Genomic DNA, 23,441 nt, shown 5'->3' on the forward strand with positions numbered 1-23,441 from the left:
TCTCAGGGCAGTCTGATTCCATGTGACCTTTAATTTATTTTTCTTATTGTTATATGATTTTCAAACTTTTTACAGTAAACATATTTTATAGAGTCAGGAAAAAAGGTGAGAAAAAGTAAATGTATTTTGATAGTCTGAAGAATTTTAAAATTCTTACAGGAAACCTACCATTAATCTGTTTGCTATAAAATCAAGTTATTTCCACATTTTAAAAGTATGTTAAAATATGTTTCCTTGGGCTTCCCTGGTGGTGCAGTGGTTGAGAGTCCGCCTGCCCATGCAGGGGACACAGGTTCGTGCCCCGGTCCGGGAAGATCCCACATGCCACGGAGCGGCTGGGCCCGTGAGCCATGGCCGCTGAGCCTGTGCGTCCGGAGTCTGTGCTCCGCAACGGGAGAGGCCACAACAGTGAGAGGCCCGCATACCGCAAAAAAAAAAAAAATCTGTTTCCTTGAATGTATTCTTGCTTCCACTTTATATCTGTCTGTATTAGAAAACATTGCATGTTAGGGGACACCTTGACTTTTGCATTTTCTCAAACCACTGCTAATTTTCGCACACCAAAAATCAATACATAGAGTGAGACAATAAGATAGTGCCTTACTCTTTGTGAAGCAGGGCAGTGTTATCGCTGTTTTGGTAAAAGAGAATTCATTAATGAGGACAGACTTTTCATATATCCTGACGACACAGGCCACTAAAACATATGAGCCACCTACTTTATTCTCAACTTTGTCGTGGCTTAAGGAACTTTTTTCTGTTCCCTTAGGAGGAATCAAGGAATGGTAGGTTCTGCCATTGGTAGTTCGCAAAGCATGCCTATTCCTTCATAGAGGGTTGATGGGAGAAAAAGAAAAAACTTAAATGTTGATAAATTCTTGGTGAGTATCTCTTTACAAAATGAGAAAGGAAGGCAAACTTACCACTATTTTCCTCAACATTTTTATGTTTTCAGAAAACAGAGAGTGGTCAAAAAAGATTCAAAAGGGATAAGAAATGGATTTTTCTGTTATGTCCTTTGAGGGAAATGATCCAGCATACGGTTTTATTATTGTTTTTGCCTTAATAGTCTCTAGCTCTGTGGAATCACCAAGATTTTTTTTTTTTTTTTTTTCGCGGTACGCGGGCCTCTCACTGTTGTGGCCTCTCCCGTTGTGGAGCACAGGCTCCGGATGCGCAGGCTCAGCGGCCATAGCTCACGGGCCCAGCCGCTCCGTGGCATGTGGGATCTTCCCGGACCGGGGCACAAACCCACGTCCCCTGCATCGGCAGGCAGATTCTCAACCACTGCGCCACCAGGGAAGCCCTCACCAAGATTTTGAATGAAACTTGTCTCATGAGAGAAACAGCTTTTGCTGAACACGTTTTATTCTAATGCTTTCAACAATTATGAAATAAGTTAAAATCTTAAGGGAAGAAAATTATAATAATAACATAAAATTCTAAAGTTTATCAAAGCATCCCATTCTGTATATTGCAATAACTCCCGTTTTTACATGTGTAAAATATCTTATAAATCGATTTTTAACAACTGAATATACTGACTATACTACAAATCATCATACGATTTTTTTAGAAGTGTTCAGTGTTTCTGTCGAGAGCATGGTTCCTTCTATTGGTTATCTAAGCAGTCCAGATGTTCTGGGTTCTTTGGCCAGTCCAAAGCATTCCCAGTGGAAGACCAAATTCTTTTAACTGTGACTACATATCCTCTGGTGGAGGATTGCTTTTAGGATAAACACTGCAGCCCTTAACAAAAAGGAGTAAAATGGCAATGCCACCTTCCCTCTGACAATTTTCTCTCCAGAGATGTTTTGTAACATTCCATCTGTGACTGTCTATTTGTATGACATGTTGAAAAGGAAATTCCTAGTAGAGGTAAAACAAATACTTTTTCTTCTAAGAGGTTTTCTTTTAGTTATCAGTGAGGTTTGACACCTTGATATACAGTGGCCCGGTCTTCTAAGCTGGTCACTCGAGGCCCATTTAGTTGTTTATTATAGCAGTATCCTTTCTTTGTCTGGCTTCTCCCCGTCATGCTAAGTTGTACGAGATCTAAGATGAAGGAGGCCCCATCTGAATACTTTGTATGTGTCTGTGTGTGCAAAAACATAATAGTCTGTGTACAGCCCACATTATCGTCTTTGGATAGACCTATTTCAAACATTGCTTTCAGAATCCAAAGGGGAAATGTTTTCAGAGATAAAGCTCTGTCTGTGTTAGTAATACCACATGGTACATTTTGAAAATATATGTCAATTTTCCACTAGGGAGAATCATTGTCCTATTTTTCTGACCTAATTTTAAGAAACCTGACTTAATTGATACCATGAATCCTTCAAACAAATATTTATTTTCAAGGTGCATGCTAGCTGCTTGGAAAAGGAAAAAAAAAAGATAAATATATTCTAGCTGAGAAATCAGAGCATGAATTTGCCTACCATCACCCATCACACCATACACTTGCTTTCCCCATACTCCACACCAAACTACTTGCCAAACTCCTTTGCAGCCACTGTCCTGTACTGTGCCACATAGTGTCTGATCCCTATCTCTAAGATCCCCCAACAGAAACACAAATACTCACACACACAAACACCCTGAGTGAGTTGCTCACCCGGTCCTTGGTTTATTATTCTTATAGGAGAGCATTTTTTACGCCCGTATAAAAAGCCTAGCAGAGTGACACTTAGGTACACAATAAATATTAGCTCTTACTATTTTGTTTTTAAATATTTCCTTGCATGCCTGGCTCTACAACTACACATCAGCTCCTTTAAGGCAAGGAGCGTATTCCATCCATCATTTTATCACTAGAACCCAAAGCACTACACCTGGTACATTTAACGCACTTACAAAACAAAAAGAAAGTGAATGAAAAGACAAAAATGAATAATAATATCAAAGATGTAAAGCAATACTTTCTTCATTCTTTAAGTCTATAAAGATTATGTATGTTGTCATTGGATTTATGGATGAAAGGATCCTTTTAAATCTGTACTGTGAAGTTGACCATTTTTCTATAGAATGAAGTTTTATCATCAAACTAACAGCCTCTGTATTAATAATTATACCCCATCAGTTGCTTGAACCTCATGACACATTGTCTGGAAAAATGGCTCACAGAGATATTCTTGTCATTTTAGAGTGGGAATGCACAAAAATCTAACTTTTCATTAGACAAGTACATTTGTCCTTATCCAGTCATCCATTTATTCAGATATTCATTGAGCTCCTACTATGTGTCAGATAGTTTTCAAGGCACTTGAGAGAGAATCAGTTAAAAAATATGAACAAAATAGACAAAAAAAACTTGCCCTGCTGGAATTTAAGTTCCAGTGGGAGGAGATAGACAATAGATAATAAATATATTAATAAGAAAATTAAATACTGTGTTCTGTAATGATAAATGCTATAGTGAAAAATAGAGAAAGGGAAGTGGATACAGCCACAGGTTTGTGACTTGGAATGAGTGGTCAGTGGACCGAGTTGCCAAAGTGTTCTATGAACAAAGACTTGGAGAAGCAAAGTGGGAGGCCCTAAGGTAAAGCAATTGTTTATCATGTAAAACCATGAACAACACTTAGTGGTATAATACAGTATGATAAGTCATCAAAAAAGCTACAGAAAATACAGGTTCTAAGGAGACAAATTGCTTTTAGTTGGAAAAGCTTCACTGAAAGTACAGATCTTAGCCTTGCCGTGCAGGATTGGTAGGATTTTGATAAATGGAAAGAAGTTCTAGGTTGGTACAGAATTGGGAAAACATGTCAAATTCAATTCACATTGGAGGGATAATTCCTGCTGGAGGTTAATCAGCTGCTTCAATTAAAGGAATGAAGGACCTTGAATGCCAACACAAGGGGTTTGGACTTTTTCCCATGAGCAATGCAAATCAGCTAACAATTACTGAAGAAAATTCCAAGATGATGACATGTTTTTGGAAGATTAAACTGAAGGCTTTGCAAAGATTATAATAGAATAGCTGTGAATAACTTTAATCCAAAATAATCAACCCAAAATATTCTCAAATTACAATAACACTTGCAATATTGTGATCTTACCGTAATTTCCATATAGCCTCTCCAACTAGATTCACCAGTTATTAACATTTTGCCACATTTGCCTTATCTCTCTTCATCTAGTTAGGTAAATTAAAAGATAGAGCTACACTATGTATACAAACACATATTATTGCTGAACCACATGAGAGTAAATTGCAGACATCATGACTAAATTCTTCAACATGAATCTTCCTAAAAACAAGGATATTTTCTGATAAGACCAGAGTATATTTATCAAATTTAGGAAAATTGAAAATGATAGAATGCTATTCACTAATATGTAGTCTATATTCATATTTCAAAGGGTATTCCCATAATATCCTTTTACCACATTTTCCATCCAGAATTATGCAATCCATTCAGTTTTCAAGTCTTTTTAGTCTCTTTTAATCTGGGATTGTTCCTCAACCTTTCTTTGTCTTTCATGGCATTGACATTTTCAAAGAATAGAAACCAGATTTTATTTTTTACTCCTTTTTAGGATATTTACTTATACGTGGCTGGAATACTGCATAGATGATATTATACCTTCTTAATGCATTACATCAGGAGGTACCCGATGTCAATTTGTCCCATTACTGGTAATGCTAATTTTGGTCACTTCCTTAAGATTTCTCCCTTAATCATTAATAAATAATCAGTAGGGAGGTACTTTAAGACAGTAGGAATATCCTACCTCATCCATCTTTCACCCATTAACTTTACCCTCTGTTGATAATTCTTGCCGGAGTCAATTATTATTAGGATGGTGGAAAAATGGTGATTTCTAACTCTGTTATTCCTTCTGTGTTTGCCAATTGGCATTCTGCCCTAAAGGAGAGCTTTCCTTTTTATTAATTTGTTTATAATTAATATAAACTCATGGATTCATGTTTTATTTGATTACTGTCATTATTTTAAATTGTCTTTTAATACATGCCACTTGGGACTTCCCTGGTGGCACAGTGGTTAAGACTCCACACTCCCAACGCAGGGGGCATGCAGCCAAATAGAAAAAAAAAAAATACCACTTATGAATATTCCCTACTTCATAGAAAAAAATATAAAACAAAACTTAGCACCCTTCCTATCTGGTTGGGGAGAGAAAAAAGACATTCCAAGGGTAGGCTCTAGCTAACTGTATAAGGAATGATGCATTTTTTTCCGTCTAGTCTTTCATTTAATTTTTTGTTTTAATGGTTTATTAATGTGTAACATTTCAGATCCAAGGGCTTATGGGAGCTTAGTCTAACTAGGCCCTAATCATGGGTCCCAGCCAATACCATATTTGCATTTTTATTTTTTTTGAATTTTATTTTTTTATACAGCAGTTTCTTATTAGTTATCTATTTTATACATATTAGTGTATATATGTCAATCCCAATTTCCCAATTCATCACACCACCACCACCCCCCTCTGCCACTTTTGCCCCTTGGTGTCCATACATTTGTTCTATACATCTGTGTCTCAATTTCTGCCCTGCAAACCTGGTCATCTGTACCATTTTTCTAGGTTCCACATATATGCGTTAATATATGATATTTGTTTTTCTCGAAATTTCTGACTTCACTCTGTATGACAGTCTCTAGATTCATCCACCATATTTGCATTCTTAATTGACAGTAAGTTAAAGTTAATTTGATACTTTGGCTGAAAACCTCTTTCCAAAACTGCAAAATATACTACTTGGAAGGTAACCTTTTGCCCAAATGTTTGGTTGTACAGATCACATTGTTAAATTCAGAGACCACTTTCATTTATTATTATTATTATGTATACCTTTCCTTGTTCCAAAAAGCACTTTTGCAAGAGCAAAACTACTATCTTTACATACCAGTTTATGCCTTCTGAAAACATTTTCTTGCTATTATGTGAATAGCAATTCAGCTTCTTAATGTGTTACCAAAAAAAAAATTATAACTGCTTCTAAATTGCATTGATGTATTGTAGAATTGAGTTGAATATCTTTGTAGGCTGAGCATAATTATCCTCCTGCCAGGAACAAATAAGTTATACTGCTCCAGAGAAATAAATATGCATATGAATTTATGTGGATGGATAAATCCTTATAAAGTTTAGCTCTTTATAACACAGTGAAAGAAGAAGAAATGTACTTGGTGACACTAATGAATAAACTGGGATCATTATATTATCTATCATGCATTTCCCCCACAAACTTGCATTTTACTGCATATAAATCAGGGCAGAGCATTTCAAAGGACTTTATATAATGAATGAGGCAATTTTAGGATGAACTATATAAGAATAAGCCACCTGAAGTCTTCAGTTATACTTTAAACAAGATTATATATATAAATATAGACAGAGATACAAAATGAATACTCCAGGTGAAGAGTTCAAAATTACATATAGGGATTTCCCTGGTGGTCCAGCGGTTAAGTCTCCACGCTACCAATGCAGGGGGACCAGGTTTGATCCCTGGTCAGGGAACTAGATCCCACGTGCCACAACTAAAAGATTCCGCCTGCCGCAACTAAGACCTGGTGCAGCCAAATAAATAAATAAATAATTTGTTTTTTAAAATTAAAAAAACACAATTACATATAAACTTTGATTTAACTCTGTTAACATCTTTACCTCTTCAAAGATACCTAGCAGAAAAAGTCTGCAAACAACACTAAATACAAGCCAATTAAAAAAAAATAGGATTCCAAACTATACTAGGTAATTGCAGCAAGATTAGTGTAAACCAAATGCATTTATTATTTGCAGTGTAATCCAATATACTAGGGGATGGCATGCGCTTTATTTTAATTAGCTGTTTCTTTTAAAGGGTTGCTTGGTCCAACTGTCTTGATAAGAAAAAATTGTAGTCATTGCTCAAAATGCTTGTTGCAAATCTAGTTTTAAATTGAAACAATTTATTCCGAAAGCAGTCTACTACTGCAGCAATAATCAATGTGTTTTCCCTTAGCCCATACTGGAGCTTTCCACGGACTATTGTTAATTGCCTGTAACTAAATGACTGCTTGTGCCCTTAAATGTAACTCTTTGGCACTTGTTCATTTGTTGTGTTTAACCAAATGCCGGTTTCCCTTAGGTTTTGCCCAGCGATTTTGCTTTACAATTTTCAGTATTCAGTCTCAGTCCCTTAAAGGGGGCAGAGTCTATCATTTTAACAAAATAGCACAAAGGCTAAACAGATTTTTAAAGGTTTGCACTTTCTCTTTCCATCCTCTGGTGTTGAATTGTGCTGAAATGGAATCTTTTTATTTTTTAAATGCTGCCACTCCAGGCAGCTTGAACTTGAGCTAAAAAGCAGATCCCATTTCAAAAGGAAATGACATTTGCTGGGGCAACACCATTCACATTGTAATGTAAAGATAAACTACAGCAGTGAGCCCAAATCATTTCTTTTAACAGTAACAGAATTTAACCCCTAGTAATTTTGTCCTGACCTAATGTATAAGCAGTAATGGCTGGCACTCATATTAATGAATGTGTCCAGCTTGGAGAAAAAGAATGTGGAAACTGAATCTAATGCACCATTTTCTTTGGGAGAATTTACACATGCTATATAAACCAATGGAAAAAATTTCAATGGAAAAATTTTTAACCTGCACGCATTTATAATATGAAGGCAGGTGTATTAGTCTTTACGCTATAAAAATAACGTACTAACTGAGGAGCAAGCACTATTGTGTGGACTGTGGGGAAAGACACATTTCTTCTCCGACTTACAAGTTTGTTATAAGCACACCGTGCTTCTCCATGTAATACTACGGAGGTTTCTGGGGAAAATCTGAGATACTGTCAAGATCTCAGAATAAGTTAGCTCTTTGTAAATGCTGTTTCTTGGTCTAGTTTTGGGTATCCCTAGTATTAAGAAAATGGCTATCATATGGCTCAGAAGAATTTTTCTAGCTTTATTGCTCACACTCTAGGTATATGTAAGTTTTCATGTGTTTGTACCTTAAAGGAGGTATTCATGTGACACAAGACCATTTCTGTAATTGCTAAGCCTCATCAACCCTGCTCTCTTTTTCTCATTACATTTTAGACAGTATTATTGGTTAGCCTAATAAATAGTGTATTCAAGGTAGTATATACAGTTTTTTGAGTGGCTCATGACATCTAGCAATGGGAATAATTCACATTTGGGCAACTCCTTCTCTGAAAACAAAAAAGACTTAACTGTCATAAAATTTTTCTCTTACACATATTCAATTTTTAGAAGTTAAAAAAAATGTGTGTAGAGACCAGTGTTACAAATAGCATTTGAAGAAAATGAGAATGCTGCTTACTGGATTAACAGAATTATATTTCAGGCATAGTTTTTGATTGTTCTAAAAGCTATTCAATGAGATACGGGTGTGTAAGGCATGCTAGATGCCCAGGCCCAGTGCCATGGTTCCAGAATCAAAGGATGTGCTTAGGGGCACCATGAAAGAACCATTCTCTGCCTGGGCACTTATCTAGAGCAAAGCAGCTGTCCTGACTCGCAGCTTTCCTTACAGCTTCTTCCCACATAGCCCTTGGGTTAGAAGTTATAATGACTCTTTTTTTAAAAAAAAATCAAATTTTTAAAGAATTGAAGTACAATTAACATAAGATAAAACACATAGATCGTAAGTTTTTAGCTCAATGAGTTTTGACAAAAGTATGTATCAATACTTGTATCTACACCTGAAAAAAGACACAGAGGTTTTTTGTTGTTGTTGTTGTTTTTTACCCCATTATGTTCCCTCTTTCCCCTTCCCAATAAAATTTCCCATCACCCATCCACAAAGCATCCATTTTGTGATTTCTATCCCTGAGGTTTATTTTGGCCTGCTCTTGGACTTCATTTAAATAGAATTATACGGAAGGTATTACTTTGTGTCTGGCCTTCTTCACCTAACATAATTTTGTGAGATTCATGCATGTTGCAGTAGTTCATTCTTTTTACTGCTGAGTATATTATATCACACGGTCACACACAGTTTGTTCATCATATCCTGTTAATGAACATTTAAGTTCTTTCCAGCTGTGGTTACTATGAATAAGACTACTCTGAACATTCTTGTACAAGTCTTCTTATAGACATCTGCTTATATTTCCTTTGGGTAAATACTTAGGAGTGTAACTGCTGTTCATAGGGTAGATTCATATTTAACTTCATTAGCGGCTACTCAAAATTTTCTAATATAGTAGTACCATTGGGCACTTCTGCTAGCAGTGTTTGAGAGTAGAAGTTAAGCATTCTCCATTATTTTTTTATTTCTTTTCTCACACAACAAATTTCGGAGTGATGAATTCCAAGTGTGTAATGCATTATATTAGAAAACAGAATGAATATTAAAAGGAGCCACAGTCCAATATATACACTACCAAATGTAAAATAGATAGCTAGTGGGAAGCAGCCACATAGCACAGGGAGATCAGCTCGGTGCTTTGTGACCACCTAGAGGGGTGGGATAGGGAGGGTGGGAGAGAGATGCAAGAGGGAGGGGATATGGGGATATATGCGTATAGCTGATTCACTTTGTTATAAAGCAGAAACTAACATACCATTGTAAAGCAATTATACTCCAATAAAAATGTTAAAAAAAAAAAAGTAGCCATAGTCCAAATGCTTCTCTTTCCCATTATATCCAGTGTAATTTAAATCAGATTTTTTCTGGTATATAAATTACCCTATGGGCATAAGTTAGAGTTTTATACAGGCTTCTATGTGTGGTGGAGTTTAACTGATATCCTGAGAGAGCAAGACTCAGTGTACCCCACAGACTTATCTACCCGCTAATCTTTTCTGTTCTCATAGTAGTGGGAAAACATTATACTAAATTGGGTTTTGTATTTTATTCCTGGTACTTTTGTAGTACTATCTTGTTGTAGTCCCTCACAAGATTCAGCAGATAAAGCTGTCTGATATTTACAAATAAAAAATATATAAATTTCCTTGAGGTACTTTTTAGTATTTCACACTTCGTATTAATTCACTTAGACTCTAAAAGATTTAATAGCTCACTTTATTTTTTCTTTCTTAAATTCATAAAGTCCGATCACTTTTTATAAGCTTTTCTTCTGTGTCCTATTTAATTTTAACAAGAGCAGAAAAATACACTCGATGAAACAGTAGTTTGTACGTATTTTTTTATTAAGCCGTTGAATTAGAAATGAAGGACTAGATAATGAGAACTATGGCTGAGGCTTTTTTTTTTCTGTAATCATCACAGGAAAAGTGACATCACATGCAAGCACACAACACACAAACATGTCCTTGTGAGAAAATTATGGCCATACTTTTCAGATTATTAGTCACTGATACTACATTGCACCCATGATGATTTCACCCTATTTGTAAGATCTCAGGAGTGATCTTGTAACCCAAGAGTACTTGTCACTGCAAAGCCATAGATTTTTTTAAAGTTCTCAGTCTAAAACTACACTGACTATGTTACAAAATTAGATAACCCATTAGTGGATTGTAAATTACAGGATCAAAAATGCCATTATTTTAGAGCCATAATTTCAGGCATATTTATCTTTAATGGTAATTAAGGCAACTAGTATTTTTCAAGGTAGTTGTCAACTGCAGGGAACAATGGATACCCATCAATAACATTTGGACTATTACGATCAATGTAAACATGCATAAATAGGCAGTTAAAGTGAGTTTCAAAATCTGTGCATTTTTATCCCTTAAATTTTCTGATCATTTTTTATGCAATATAAACATTCAGTAGGAATAAGAGAACTTGTATACAGTGAATGGCAGGAAAATTCCTCTTTTGGATAGAATGTAGTAACATACCAAGTAAAAGCGGAAAGAAAGGATAAGAAAAAAAAAATTTTAAGTAGCTTAGTGAAAGGAAAATACTACCAACATAGTCTGGTGTGACATCCACTAGAGAGCCTGTTTCTTAAGCCCAAGTTAGCACTCAGCCTCCAAGACCGTGGTCAGCCACATTGATACCACTCTATTCAGAAAGCTACAGGACAAGTGTTATTGCTTCTGACAGGAGCCAGCAGACAGTATTCATTAGGTGGTCCACCCAACACTCTATGCGACAGTCCACACTGCCCTTCAGGAACTGTGCTGTTTGACCCCTCATCTCTTCTCAGCCCCAACCCCCAGGTGACAGCTCAGGTGGGAAGGATCAAGATTCATATTGGGTGAGTTCAGAAACCATCCTGGCTTAAAAGCTTCATACCACAGGAACCGATTTTTCTTTTATCAACTCCATGAGCATAGCTTGCAGGATTCCCACGAGGGTTGGGTTTATATGTAAGAGTTACTCGCACCCCAGCAAGCCCAAAATTATAGTTTCCAATCAGGTATTTATAATTCTCTCAGTCCAAATGTAATCTACCAATATAGGTTCATTTTTACCAGAAGCAATGTTGCTTAGAAACACAGCTACCACATACTACTTATCTGGTTACCAAGGCAACAGCTAGAAAGTTATCAAAAGATCAAATTCTCAGGCAGAAAAGGAAGGGGTTGTGTTAATCCATTACCTACATCTGATCTCATCCACAAAACTGAAATCAAGTTGAATTTATGATTTTGTATGTGAATATGGTATAATTCCCTCTTGTAATTTTTTTTTTAGAGCTGATGTATACAGTTGAACTTGCTGGAGGGCTTGGTGCTATCCTTCTGCTGCTTGTTTGTTTGGTGACCATCTACAAGTGTTACAAGATAGAAATCATGCTCTTCTATAGGAATCATTTTGGGGCTGAGGAGCTGGATGGAGGTAAGATGAGTTCCCTCTTTTAATGTTCTTTCTGAATATTCTGTTTCCTGCTTTTGTTTTTTTGAGGGGAAGAAAAGTTACCTGAATAACCATTTGCAGCAGCTCTTACAGTCTTTCAATGTTCAGTTTGTAAATTCATCTTTTATATGGAACTATATGTGTGATGCTTTGCAGCCAGTAGGTATTTTCCTCTGAAAATTGTAAAGCAGTACCTACTCTTTTTAGAATGGTATTCCAAACAGCACTTGCGAATTACAAACGCTGACTGGAGTGTTATCAGAGTGTTCATTTTCTCTCACCTTGTAATCAGTACTGAAAGTCCAGCTTTACTTCTATATAAGTAAACAGCACAGGCTCTGGACGTGCAGGGTCAGCAGCCATGGCTCACGGTCCCAGCCGCTCCGCGGCATGTGGAATCTTCCCAGGCCACGGCACGAACCCGTGTCCCCTGCATCGGCAGGTGGACTCTCAACCACTGCGCCACCAGGGAAGCCCAGGAGTGTCTCTTTTAATTGTGTTCCCTGGCCCAATAGTTTGAAGTGAATCTCAATTTGTTCCTTGTTTAGACTGGTCAGTTATAATAAACAGTACCAAATATTTTAGAAATCATCCAGCAGTCTTTTCAATCCTGTTTATTTAGCTATATTTAGACAGGCTAATTTTTATTCCAAGTGGGGACCAACAGATAGGAAAGTGTACAAGCAAGTTGTTTTCATAATAATAAATCTAATACTTTTACTTAAGTTGGATAAATAAATATTGTTTTTGTAGAAATCATAAGTATTATTTGCCTCTGGTCAGTCATGAATATGTGTACAATCTAAGAAGAATTTGGAGTCCTTACAATTGAGCTCCATAAACCGCCCATGAGAGGACTAAAGTTTTTTTTTTCCTTTTTTGGTCGTTTGAAAGTGAGTCATAATATAAGATAGACTTGCAATATAGGAAGCATATGTGAAGTGACAATAAATTGTACAGATGGTCAAGGTTTCTTGATCATTTTTGTAATCTCTTTTTATTGACTATTCATTTTTCACTAATTGGTACAAAGGAAAATAAAGCAATTGCCCATGCTACCACATTTCCAGGGGCCTCTGGAATAAATCACATTTATTTGTCACTTTGTCAGACTTGTGAAGAAGAGCCATTTATTCAGCATCCCTAACACTCCTCTCTTTTTAACCTTCTCCCCTTCCCATCAGGGTGAAGTCTGTGCTGCAGCAAAGCTGTTTGTTTGTTGTTGTTTTTTTTCATTTTAAAGTACTGATTAGCCTATTTGTTCTTTGTTTCTAACTTTCTTGCCTGTTCATACAAATTATCGTTCAGTACTGCTTCAAAGAGATATGAGAAAATTGCCAATGTCAGAGTCGTTGTTGAGTGAGAATCAAGCAAAGTGCTAGGCATTCTTAAAATCATTTTTGCTAAGCCTCAAAAAAAAATCTAAGATCAATGTTATAATATCCATTTTACTGATAAAGCAACTGAGGCTCCCAGTGGTTAAATAACTTACTAAAGAAGATAGCACTAGTATTATTGTAAGTGGCCAAGAGGGGATTTGAATATAGGTCTATTTACAAAGCCTTTATTTTATTAGACACTGAGCCCCTATTGTTTTTAGCTTTTTAAAACTTTGGTGTGTTCAATATAACCTAAAGATCTGCTGTTGCTTGCACAGTTAGCATAGTAGAAGGTATTTGGAAAAGCAGATTACCTAAACAAGTCTCACTTTATCTATTTTGAACATATTTTGTGTTCTGAATGATATGAATGATTTCACCGAAACTGTCAATTTCCAGTATAATTTTTTGTCGTGTTCTGAATGGTAGAATATTCTGAAGAGTTTAGTTGCCTCTAAACCTGTGTCTCATCCCCTTAGATCCTTCTACACATGCTATTATGGTTGAATAAATATCTACTCTTCCATTGTTGAAAAATTTCTCTGACATCATCAAATCCCCATTCTTCCTAGCTCTCCCACAAGTCCTTTCTTTTTCCAAAGAAGAGAGAATTGTTAAGAGACCCCAAACTTTTCATATTCTTGACTTGGCTTCAAAAACTGTAATTTGAAAGTCAAAGTTGATCGGTCTTCTTTATTCTTGGCTACCATGTTATCGCCCCTGAAAAGGGAATACATAAAGTGCTCTTGGAAGGAAAGGCAAAGAGTGTGAAGAAAAAGAGGGAAAGAAAGTTTACCTCATATTTTGAAGTAATGTCAGAACTATGGTGATTGATAATAACAGATTCACTGACTATTTATTGAATATGTATTAAATGACAAGGGCTGTGTTGACTATTTTATTGATAGAGAGCTATACAACCAGGAAGACAGAGTTCAAACCCAGGTCCAAATGACTCCAAATCCCCCAAATTTCCATCACTGTATCAGACTAGGAGATGGACTATTTGGCATCTAGACACATTTAGTCAGTTCCTTTCAAGTCATTGCAATAGGCATTACCTGGCTGTATCAGTTCTATATCAAAAGGATTCTATTTTTCCAAGATGGAACATATTGATGCTTTGCTCTCTTAGTTTGTTCACATCACTCCTTGTTCCCCTCTACACAGCCTTACATTTTATTGTTTCCCCTAGACTCAGGCCTTAGCACTTCTCTTCTAATTCTGCAGCATCACCTTTTTGGATCACATGTACAACCCTGTCTACACTTGCATTTGTGTACAAATGACTCCTAAATCTAAATGTCTTTCTCCCAGTTCTCTTGTTATCATTTTTTTCTCTGCTAACCTGTTGGTTTTCTCCACTATGATAGGTCCCAACCCCAGCTTTTGAGTCACGCACCCCCCACACTCATTTCTTATCATCCTCCATTTTACGTCTCAGTTCTTTGTATCATCCTCTACCTCATTTGCTTCACTTCCTCCTCATCTGCCATTTCCAATTAGTAATCATGGTCAGTTAATTGTACCTCCTGAAAATAGACTATTCCCTCAGTCTTCATTGCAAATGCCTTGTGCAAACCTCCTACACCACCTTCTTAGCCTTTTCCTGTTCCCCTCCATTTGATCCTCCACACTCGGCCAGACTTCTCTTTCTAAATAAAAGTGTACTGTAATTCTCTGGGAAAAAAAAAAAAAAAAAAGAGCATGCCCCTATGTTGCCTGCCGGAGCAGAAAGTTTTCTTAGCTAAGAAAGCAACTGCTGTAACAGGGTGACCCAACTTACATTTATAGCCTGGCCACCCCCATGGAATCTGATCATGCATAGTTCCAGTTAAAAGGAGGTGCTGGTGTTTGGACAAACACAGCTATTGAGAATGGACCAAGACAATGCAGTTACACATAATTCTCAGGTCCCTTTGAGTAAATGAGGTAACCATAATGGTTAGGGGTAGGAGAAGGTAAATTACTCCTCTACCACCTTGATTCCACAAAATAGTGAAAGAAAATTTGGACAAATTCTGCTGCATATACATTTATTAATAAACAATCATTTAACCTATCCTATAATCTTGAAGAAGTCCCAACTCTGTGTCATGTGAGTGTGTGTGTGTGTGTGTCTGTGTGTGAGTTCCCAAAAAACCTTGCAAAAAACCTTGCCCCTGAGGCAAATGTGACAATGCCAGTGGCAAGATTAGGCTAACCATCTAAAGACACCTAAGGATATTCTTCACTAACTGGGTAGTGATACAGAAAAATGTCATGCTATTAAATGAAAAGCAGAAAACAAAAAGATTTGTATACTGTGATCATCAGCTTTGCACATCCCTATGTCTCCATGTAGATAAGAACTGAAGGATAATATTTAAACATGAAAACAGCATTGTAGGGTGTTATGATTCGAGATGTTTATACTTATATTTTTTCAAAAATTTCTCTAATATTTACCATCTTTTCTATTACATGTAACTTTTTACATTCTTTCTGAAATAAATTTGAACTTATGAAAAAAATATTCTTCATCAGGACACAGGACCATTTGGAATCAAGCCTGGAACAGTTTCCCTAAGGAGGCAGGCCACTGACCCCACTAGATACTTGAGGGGTGGGATGTGTCTCTAAATGATGTCATGTTATCCATATGTCTTTTTTTAATTGAAGAATAGTTGATTTACAATGTTGTGTTCATTTCAGGTATAGCGCAAAGTGATTCAGTTATAAATAAAATTCTTTTTCAGATTCTTTTCCCTTATAGGTTATTACAAAATATTGAGTATAGTTCCCTGTGCTACATAGTAAATCCGTGTTGTTTATTTATTTTATACATAGTAGTGTGTATATGTAAATCCCAAACTCCTAATTTATTCCTCCCCCCCTTTACTCTTTGGTAACCATAAGTTTGTTTTCTGTGTCTGTGGCTCTATTTCTGTTTTGTAATTAAGTTCATTTGTATCATTTTTTTTAGATTCCACATATAAGCGGTATCATGATATTTGTCTTTTTCTGTCTTACTTCATTTGGTATGCTAATCTCTAGGTCCTTCCATGTTGCTGCAAATGGCATTATTTCTTTTTATGGCTGAGTAATATTCCACTGTGTGTGTGTGTGTGTGTGTGTGTGTGTGTGTGCGCGCGCGCACGCCACATCTTCCTTATCCATTCCTCTGTCAATGGACATTTAGGTTTCTTCCATGTCTTGGCTATTGTAAATAGTGCTGCAGTGGACATTGGGGTGCATGTATCTTTTTGAATTAGAGTTTTCTCTGGATATATGCCCAGGAATGGGATTGCTGGATTATATGGCAACTCTATTTTTAGTTTTTTAAAGAAGCTCCATAGTGTTCTCTATATAGCTGTACTACATTCCCACCAACAGTGTAGGAGGGTTCCTTTTTCTCCACACCCTCTCTAGCATTTATTATTTGTAGAATTTTTAATGATGGCCATTCTGACAGATGGGAGGTGGTACCTCGTAGTTTTGGTTTGCATTTCTCTAATAATTAGTGATGTTGAGCACTTTTTCATGTGCCTTTTGGCCACCTGCATGTCGTCTTTGAAGAAATGTCTATTTACATCTTCTGCCCATTTTTTGATTGGGTTGTTTTTTTGATTATGAGCTGTTTGTATATTTTGGAAATTAATCCCTTGTCGGCTACATCATTTGCAAATATTTTCTCCCATTCTGTAGGTTGTCTTTTCGTTTTATTTATGATTTCCTTTGCATATGTCTTGAGTAGCACTGATTTCAACATGGAGGGTCCATTTCGAAGATCTACTATACTTAGTAAAAAACCACTAATTTTAGCAATGAAACTTTATTTCTAACATCCATTGTGCTAATTAATGAAGCATCTACTTTTGATCAGAAATAAAGATAGTTGAAGTGTTTGTAGTGGCTCTAGAGTGTTGCCTTATTCTAATTAAATGCTAGCTGACCATCCTCATAAAGGCAACCTACTGTCTCTAGAGCTGAACATACACTAACATAATATCGTACCATCTTTGCTGGAATAATTACAAAAAAAATACAGTTATCACAACAACCAGAATCCTTTGCCCCTCCATACCTCTGACTGGGGTTTCCCTTCCACTTTTGTTTAAATGCTTGTATAAAGGTAGTCCTTTCTTCCTTCCTTCCTTTCTTCCTTCTTTCCTGTCTCTTCTCCCTCCCTTCTCTTTCTCTGTCTCATATACAATTCATATATCCCCCTAACTTACAAAGATTCCCCTCTTAATCCCAAGGTCTAGTTATTTTCTCCTTCATCTTTACTAAAATGGTACTTCAGGCACATCATTTTTGCAGCCCTTTTCACTTTGAGTAATGAGCACTTACTAGTGAATACTTACAACTTGTAGAGCATTATGAATTCAAGATTCCTTATCACATTTATTTATTTATGGGAGCAGAAGGACCTCTTTTTTGAGTTCCTATGGATTCAAATAGTCCAGAAAAGTACCAAGTAGTAAAACATGTAAACTAGAACAATATTGTTAAATTTTCAAAGTGTAAAACTCAATCAACTTTATTTTCGAGTATAATTGTCAGATGCCACCATGGCTGAATTGACATGAAAAGTGGAATTTATTAATACAATGACATTCAATAATCACAAAAGCAAAATATTAATATATGCTTAATGTTTTGTTTTGTTTTGTTTTTTTTGCGGTATGCGGGCCTCTCACTGCTGCGGCCTCTCCCGCTGCGGAGCACAGGCTCCGGACGCGCAGGCCCAGTGGCCACGGCTCACGGGCCCAGCCGCTCTGCGGCACGTGGGATCCTCCCGGACCGGGGCACGAACCCACGTCCCCTGCACCGGCAGGCGGACTCTCAACCACTGCGCCACCAGGGAAGGCAATGCTTAATGTTTTTTATTCAAAGATCTATCATCTATTTCTGCAGAGTTTTTAATTGAAAAATTATTAGTTGGAAATATAAAAAAGCATATGAAGGCAAATCTGAAATACAAGAAAGAAATGACTTAATTTTTTTAAAACTCTTATTTATTCCAATTATGTCAATGCTAGTTTTTAATGATCGCATAATGCTGTGCTAATACACTACATGCAAACATAGAAAATCGCCTTTTAAAATGAAATATACAGTTCATCATTGGGCCCTACCCGGGTCTCCTTTTGGTAATCCATTTGCTGAATAATGGCCTCTGTCACTAGTCAATTTCACATATGTGACTTATAAATATTTGAAAGTAAATTTAAAAAAAGAAGTGGCCACCTGCCAATAACGTCTGACAACCATTCAATAGGCATTTAAAGGTTAAAAACTCCCAAAGACCTGAATGTCAATCCCAAGCCGTTTATATTGTCAGTAAATCTCTTTCCTAGCCCACATCCAATATAGCCACCACCTTCATCTTGATAAGGGAGTCTTCAGTCTACATTTTCTTAAAAGCTCTATTGTTCTAAAAAATCCATGGATCCTTTGGCTTCTCAATCCTTTTAAAGAGAATTGACTAATATCCTCTCATATGTCAAAGAGGAAAATATTTATTTATCATTTTTCCAACCACTTTTTTTTAGTCCTGTTACACAGTTCTATATTTTCCTTCTCTCTTCAAGATTTCTTAATAATATTTTTAATTCATATTTTTATTTCTTAACTCTCCAGAGTCTAAACGTTTTCCCCCTCAAATATATCTTTTTATAAAACATAGTAGTTCATTCGGTAAATTGAAGGAGAAAATTCTACCGGACTAATTGTTTGACTTAAAGTAACAAAGCAACTAATTAATTGGTTAGGTTTGGTGTTTTTGGTTTGTTTGTTTTTCTTTCTCCCCCCAGCTTTATTCAGATATAATTGACATGTAACATTGTGTAAGTTTAAGGTAGACAGTGTGATGATTTGATACACGTATATATTGTGAAATGATTGCCACAGTAATGTTACTTAACATATCCATCACCTCACATAATGATTTCTTTTTGTAGTGAGAACATTTAAGATCTATTCTCTGCAACTCTCAAGTATATAATACAGTATTGTTAACCATATTCACCAAGCTGTGTATGTATCCCTAGAAATTATTTTTCTTATAGCAGGAAGTTTATTTACTTTGACCAACATCTCCCCCTTTCCCCTGCCCCCAGCCCTTGACAACCACCATTCTACTCTCTGTTTCTATGAATTCAGCTTTTTCAGTTCCATATTGTAAGTGAGATCATGCAGTATTTGTCTTTCTCTGTCTGACTTGTTTCACTTAAGCGTAATGACCTCAAGGTCCGTCTAAATAAAATGGAAGGTTTCCTTCATTTTTATGGCAGAATAATATTCTACTAAATAATATTCTACTGTGTGTGTATGTATTTATATATATATGTATATATATATGTATACACATACACACATATACACATTTTCTTTATCCATTCATCTGTTGATGGACACTTAGGTTACTTCCATGTCTTGGTTATTGTAAATAGTGCTGCTATGAACATTGGGGTGCATGTATCTTTTTGTATTAAAGTATATATATGTATACACATACACACATATACACATTTTCTTTATCCATTCATCTGTTGATGGACACTTAGGTGGTTTCCATGTCTTGGCTATTGTGAATAATTCTGCAGTGAACCCCGGGGTACAGATATCTCTTTGAGAGAGTGGTTTCGTTTCCTTCGGATATATACCCAGAAGTGGGATTGCTGGATCATATGATACTTCTGTTTTTAATTTTATGAGGAATCTCCATGCTGTTTTACATAGTGGCTGTACCAACTTACATCCCCACCAACAGGGCAGAAGGGTTCCCTTTTCTCTACATCCTTGCCAACAGTTGTTACCTTGTCTTTTTGATAATAGCCATCCTAAGAAGTATGAGGTGAGGTCTCATTGTGGTTTTGATTTGCACTTCTTGATTAGTGATGTTGAACATCTTTTTATACACCTTTTGGCCATTGTATGTCCTACATGTCTTTTTGCTATTGAGTTGTATGAGTTCCTTATATATTTTAGATATTAACCCTCCCCTTATCTAATATATGGTGTGCAAATATTTTCTCCCATTCTGTAACTTGCCTTTTTATTGATTGATTGTTTCTTTTGCTGTGCAGAAGCTTTTTACTTTGATATAGTCACACTTGTTTCGTTTTGCTTTTGTTGCTTGTGCTTTTTGTGTCATAGCCAAAGAATTGTTGCCAAAACTATTGTTAAGGAGTTTTTCCTTATGTTTTCTCCTAGGAGTTTTATGGTTTCAAGTATTACATTTAAGTCTTTAATCCATTTCAGATTAAAATTTGTGAATGGTGTGAAATAGGGGCCCAACTTTATTCTTTTGCATGTGGATAGACAGTTTTCCCAACACCATTTATTAAAAAGATTATCCTTTCCACATTGAGTATTCTTGGCCCCCTTGTCAAATATCAACTGACCACATATATGTGGGTCTATTTCTGGGCTCTTGATTTTGTTCCATTGGTCTATGTGTCTGTTTTTATGTCAGCACCATACTGTTTTGATTACTATAGCTTTGCAGTATAGTCTGCAATCAGAACGTGTGATGCCTCCAGCTGGGCTCTTCTCTCTCAATATTGCTTTGGCTATTCAGGGTCTTTTTTGATTCCATATGAATTTTAGAGTTTTTTTATATTTCTGTTAAAATTGCCATTGGAATTTTTTTTTTTTTTTTTTGCGGTACGCAGGCTTCTCACTGCTGTGGCCCTTCCCGCTGCGGGGCACAGGCTCCGGACATGCAGGCCCAGCGGCCATGGCTCACGGGCCCAGCCGCTCCGTGCCATGTGGGATCCTCCTGGACTGGGGCACAAACCTTGCATCGGCAGGCGGACTCCCAACCACTGCGTCACCAGGGAAGCCCGCCATTGGAATTTTGATAGGGATTATATTGAATCTATACATAGTTTCGGGTAGTATGGTCATTTTAACAATATTAACAATTCTGATTAATGAACATGGGATAGCTTTCCATTTGTTTCTTCTTCAGTTTCTTCATCAGTGTCTTATAGTTTTCAATGTACAGATCTTTCACCTCTTTGGCTAAATTTATTTTTCAGTATTTTATAATTTTTGATGATATTCTAAATGGAATTGATTTGCATATGTTGATCCATCCTTGCATCCCAGGAATAAATCCTGCTTTCGTTTTTGCCCATGCCACACAGCATGTGGAATCACAGTTCCCCAGCTAGGGATTGAACCCATGCCCCCTACAATGTAAGCATGGAGTCTTAACCACTGGACTGCCAGGGAAGTCCCATAAATCCCACTTGATCATGTTATATTATCTGTTTAATGTACAGTTGAATTTGGTTTGCTAGTATTTTGTTGTGATTTTTTTGTATCTGTATTCATTAGGGATACTGGCTTATAGTTTTCTTGTAGTGTCCTTATCTGGCTTTGGTATCGGGATAATGCTGGCCTCATAAAATGAGTTTGAGAGTGTTCCCTCCTCTTCAATTTTTCCTTGGAAAAGTTTGAGGATTGCAGTAATTCTTCTTTAAATATTTAGTAGAATTCACCAGTCAAAGTAGTTGCTGGCTTGAGGATTTCTGTCTGATTCTTTTTTATGGTTTCTGTTTCTTTCATAAAATTCTCATTTTGTTCATGCATTGTTTTCTGATTTTGTTAAATTGTCTATCTGTGTTATTTTGTATTTCACTGATGTGCTTTAAGATGATTATTTTTAATTCTTTGCTGGACAAGTTGTAGATCTCCATTTCTTAGGGCTTGGTTACTGGCGCTTTATTAGTTTCCTTTGGTGATGTCATATTTGCCCGATTCTTTGTGATCCATGTATCCCTGCATTAGTGTCTCTGCATTTGAAGGAGCAAACATCTCTTCTAATCTTTACACATTGACTTTAGCAGGTAAAGTTCTTCTCCTGTCTGTTCCCCAGGCCAATGGGATTACCTCCAGAATCCTAAACATTCTGGGCTGGAGCTAGTTTTGAGTCTGTTGCTGGGTCTGCAGTGAAGTTCATGGTTGGCAGGCTTGTGAGCAGGAGCTCAGGTTCACATGGATCCTGTCTGGTCTCTGGGTGGAGAGGAATGCCTCTAGTACCTTGTTCAGTAGTATAGCACTTGGACAAGTGTTCACTTCAGGATCCACAATCGGGTCTTCACTCGGTGGACCTATTGCCAGGTGTGTGGATGGGTATGTCTCCCACCAGGTTTCTTGGAGGGCTTCTATCTGGTCATTGGATGGGTCCTTGGGTGGGCAGGACTGGCTCTGTACTGCAGCTGAGAGGATACATGCAAGGGATATCTTATTTGACCATCTTGCTGACTTCATTCCTACTTTTCTTTTTTTGTGGGAAATTACAGTCAGAATTGCTTGAAAATCATGAAAAGAGTAAACCAATGACTATATTAGAGCTTATGAATATTATTACAGAGGGTGTGTACATCAACTGCTTTCCATCTCTGTAGTCAAAGAATTATAGTTGAAGGTTTAAGTTACAGAAAATAAAATTTAGAGAATAAAGTTCAGAATAAGAAATATATTGCTGTACTCTCTTGTTATGACTAACTAGTTTTCAGCTGTTTATAAACTTAAGTTGAATTTAAAAGATCACAGTCCTACCTTTAAAAATCTTAGCATAATTTTTTTTCTGTGATTATAAAAAATCTCAATTTTTCAGTTTCTTATACACATTAGGATTAGTCAATGTATGTTCTTACAGATATTAAAAAAAATCTAAGAGATATTTCCCAAGATTCAGATTCAGCTGGTAACTGGGAAAAAAGAAGAAACCTTAGAATCCATGTGATTTTGAATCAGAAAACATTGCTGAATTTAGCATGATATCTGGCCTGGTGTTTGCAGTCTGATAATTTTCAAGTCAGGAGTTTGCTTCTGTGGGTAAATAAATGCCTAGCCCAGTACTGCACTGACATAGACTCTGGGGAAAGAGAGGAATTAGATATCAGTCAAGTGTCCCATTGATTTGAGGGAGGAAGCTGCTGCAGATGCTTGCAAGGGGCCTTATTACCAGAATAACCTACATGTGAGCGACTCCTTTTTATCTGGGAGATATTAGCTTAAATGTTATAAATTCACTCAGATGACATAAAGAGATAGAAAACTGACCGAGACCACAGCACCTCTTCCCAAGGTTCATTTAAGCTTAATACAGTTACTGAATATATTAGTCTAGGTAAGAATTTATCCCCTTTTTGATGAAAGGGGATTTTCAGCTATTTTATTTAGAGCACATGCCCTGTAAGTATCAAGACCACCTATCATGGAGCTGAGGCTGCAGTGTGTAGGTTTTGTGGTACTTGGATCAATTACCTGGCAGCTGACTGCAGTTCTTTGATGC

General features: G+C 36.6%; 1 protein-coding gene across 1 annotated transcript in view; it reads left to right on the forward strand.

Moving 5' to 3' along the window:
• Positions 1 to 23,441, forward strand: part of IL1RAPL1 (interleukin 1 receptor accessory protein like 1) — a 144,892-nt gene that overhangs the window by 116,779 nt on the left and 4,672 nt on the right. The window contains exon 5 of the mRNA XM_024754554.1: positions 11,604 to 11,747. Within this exon, the coding sequence (XP_024610322.1) occupies positions 11,604 to 11,747 (144 nt within the window). The remainder of the gene's footprint in view (positions 1 to 11,603; positions 11,748 to 23,441) is intronic.

This window comes from Neophocaena asiaeorientalis, unplaced genomic scaffold, assembly GCF_003031525.2.
Source record: "Neophocaena asiaeorientalis asiaeorientalis breed wild unplaced genomic scaffold, Neophocaena_asiaeorientalis_V1.1 scaffold893, whole genome shotgun sequence".
NCBI lineage: Eukaryota > Metazoa > Chordata > Mammalia > Artiodactyla > Phocoenidae > Neophocaena > Neophocaena asiaeorientalis.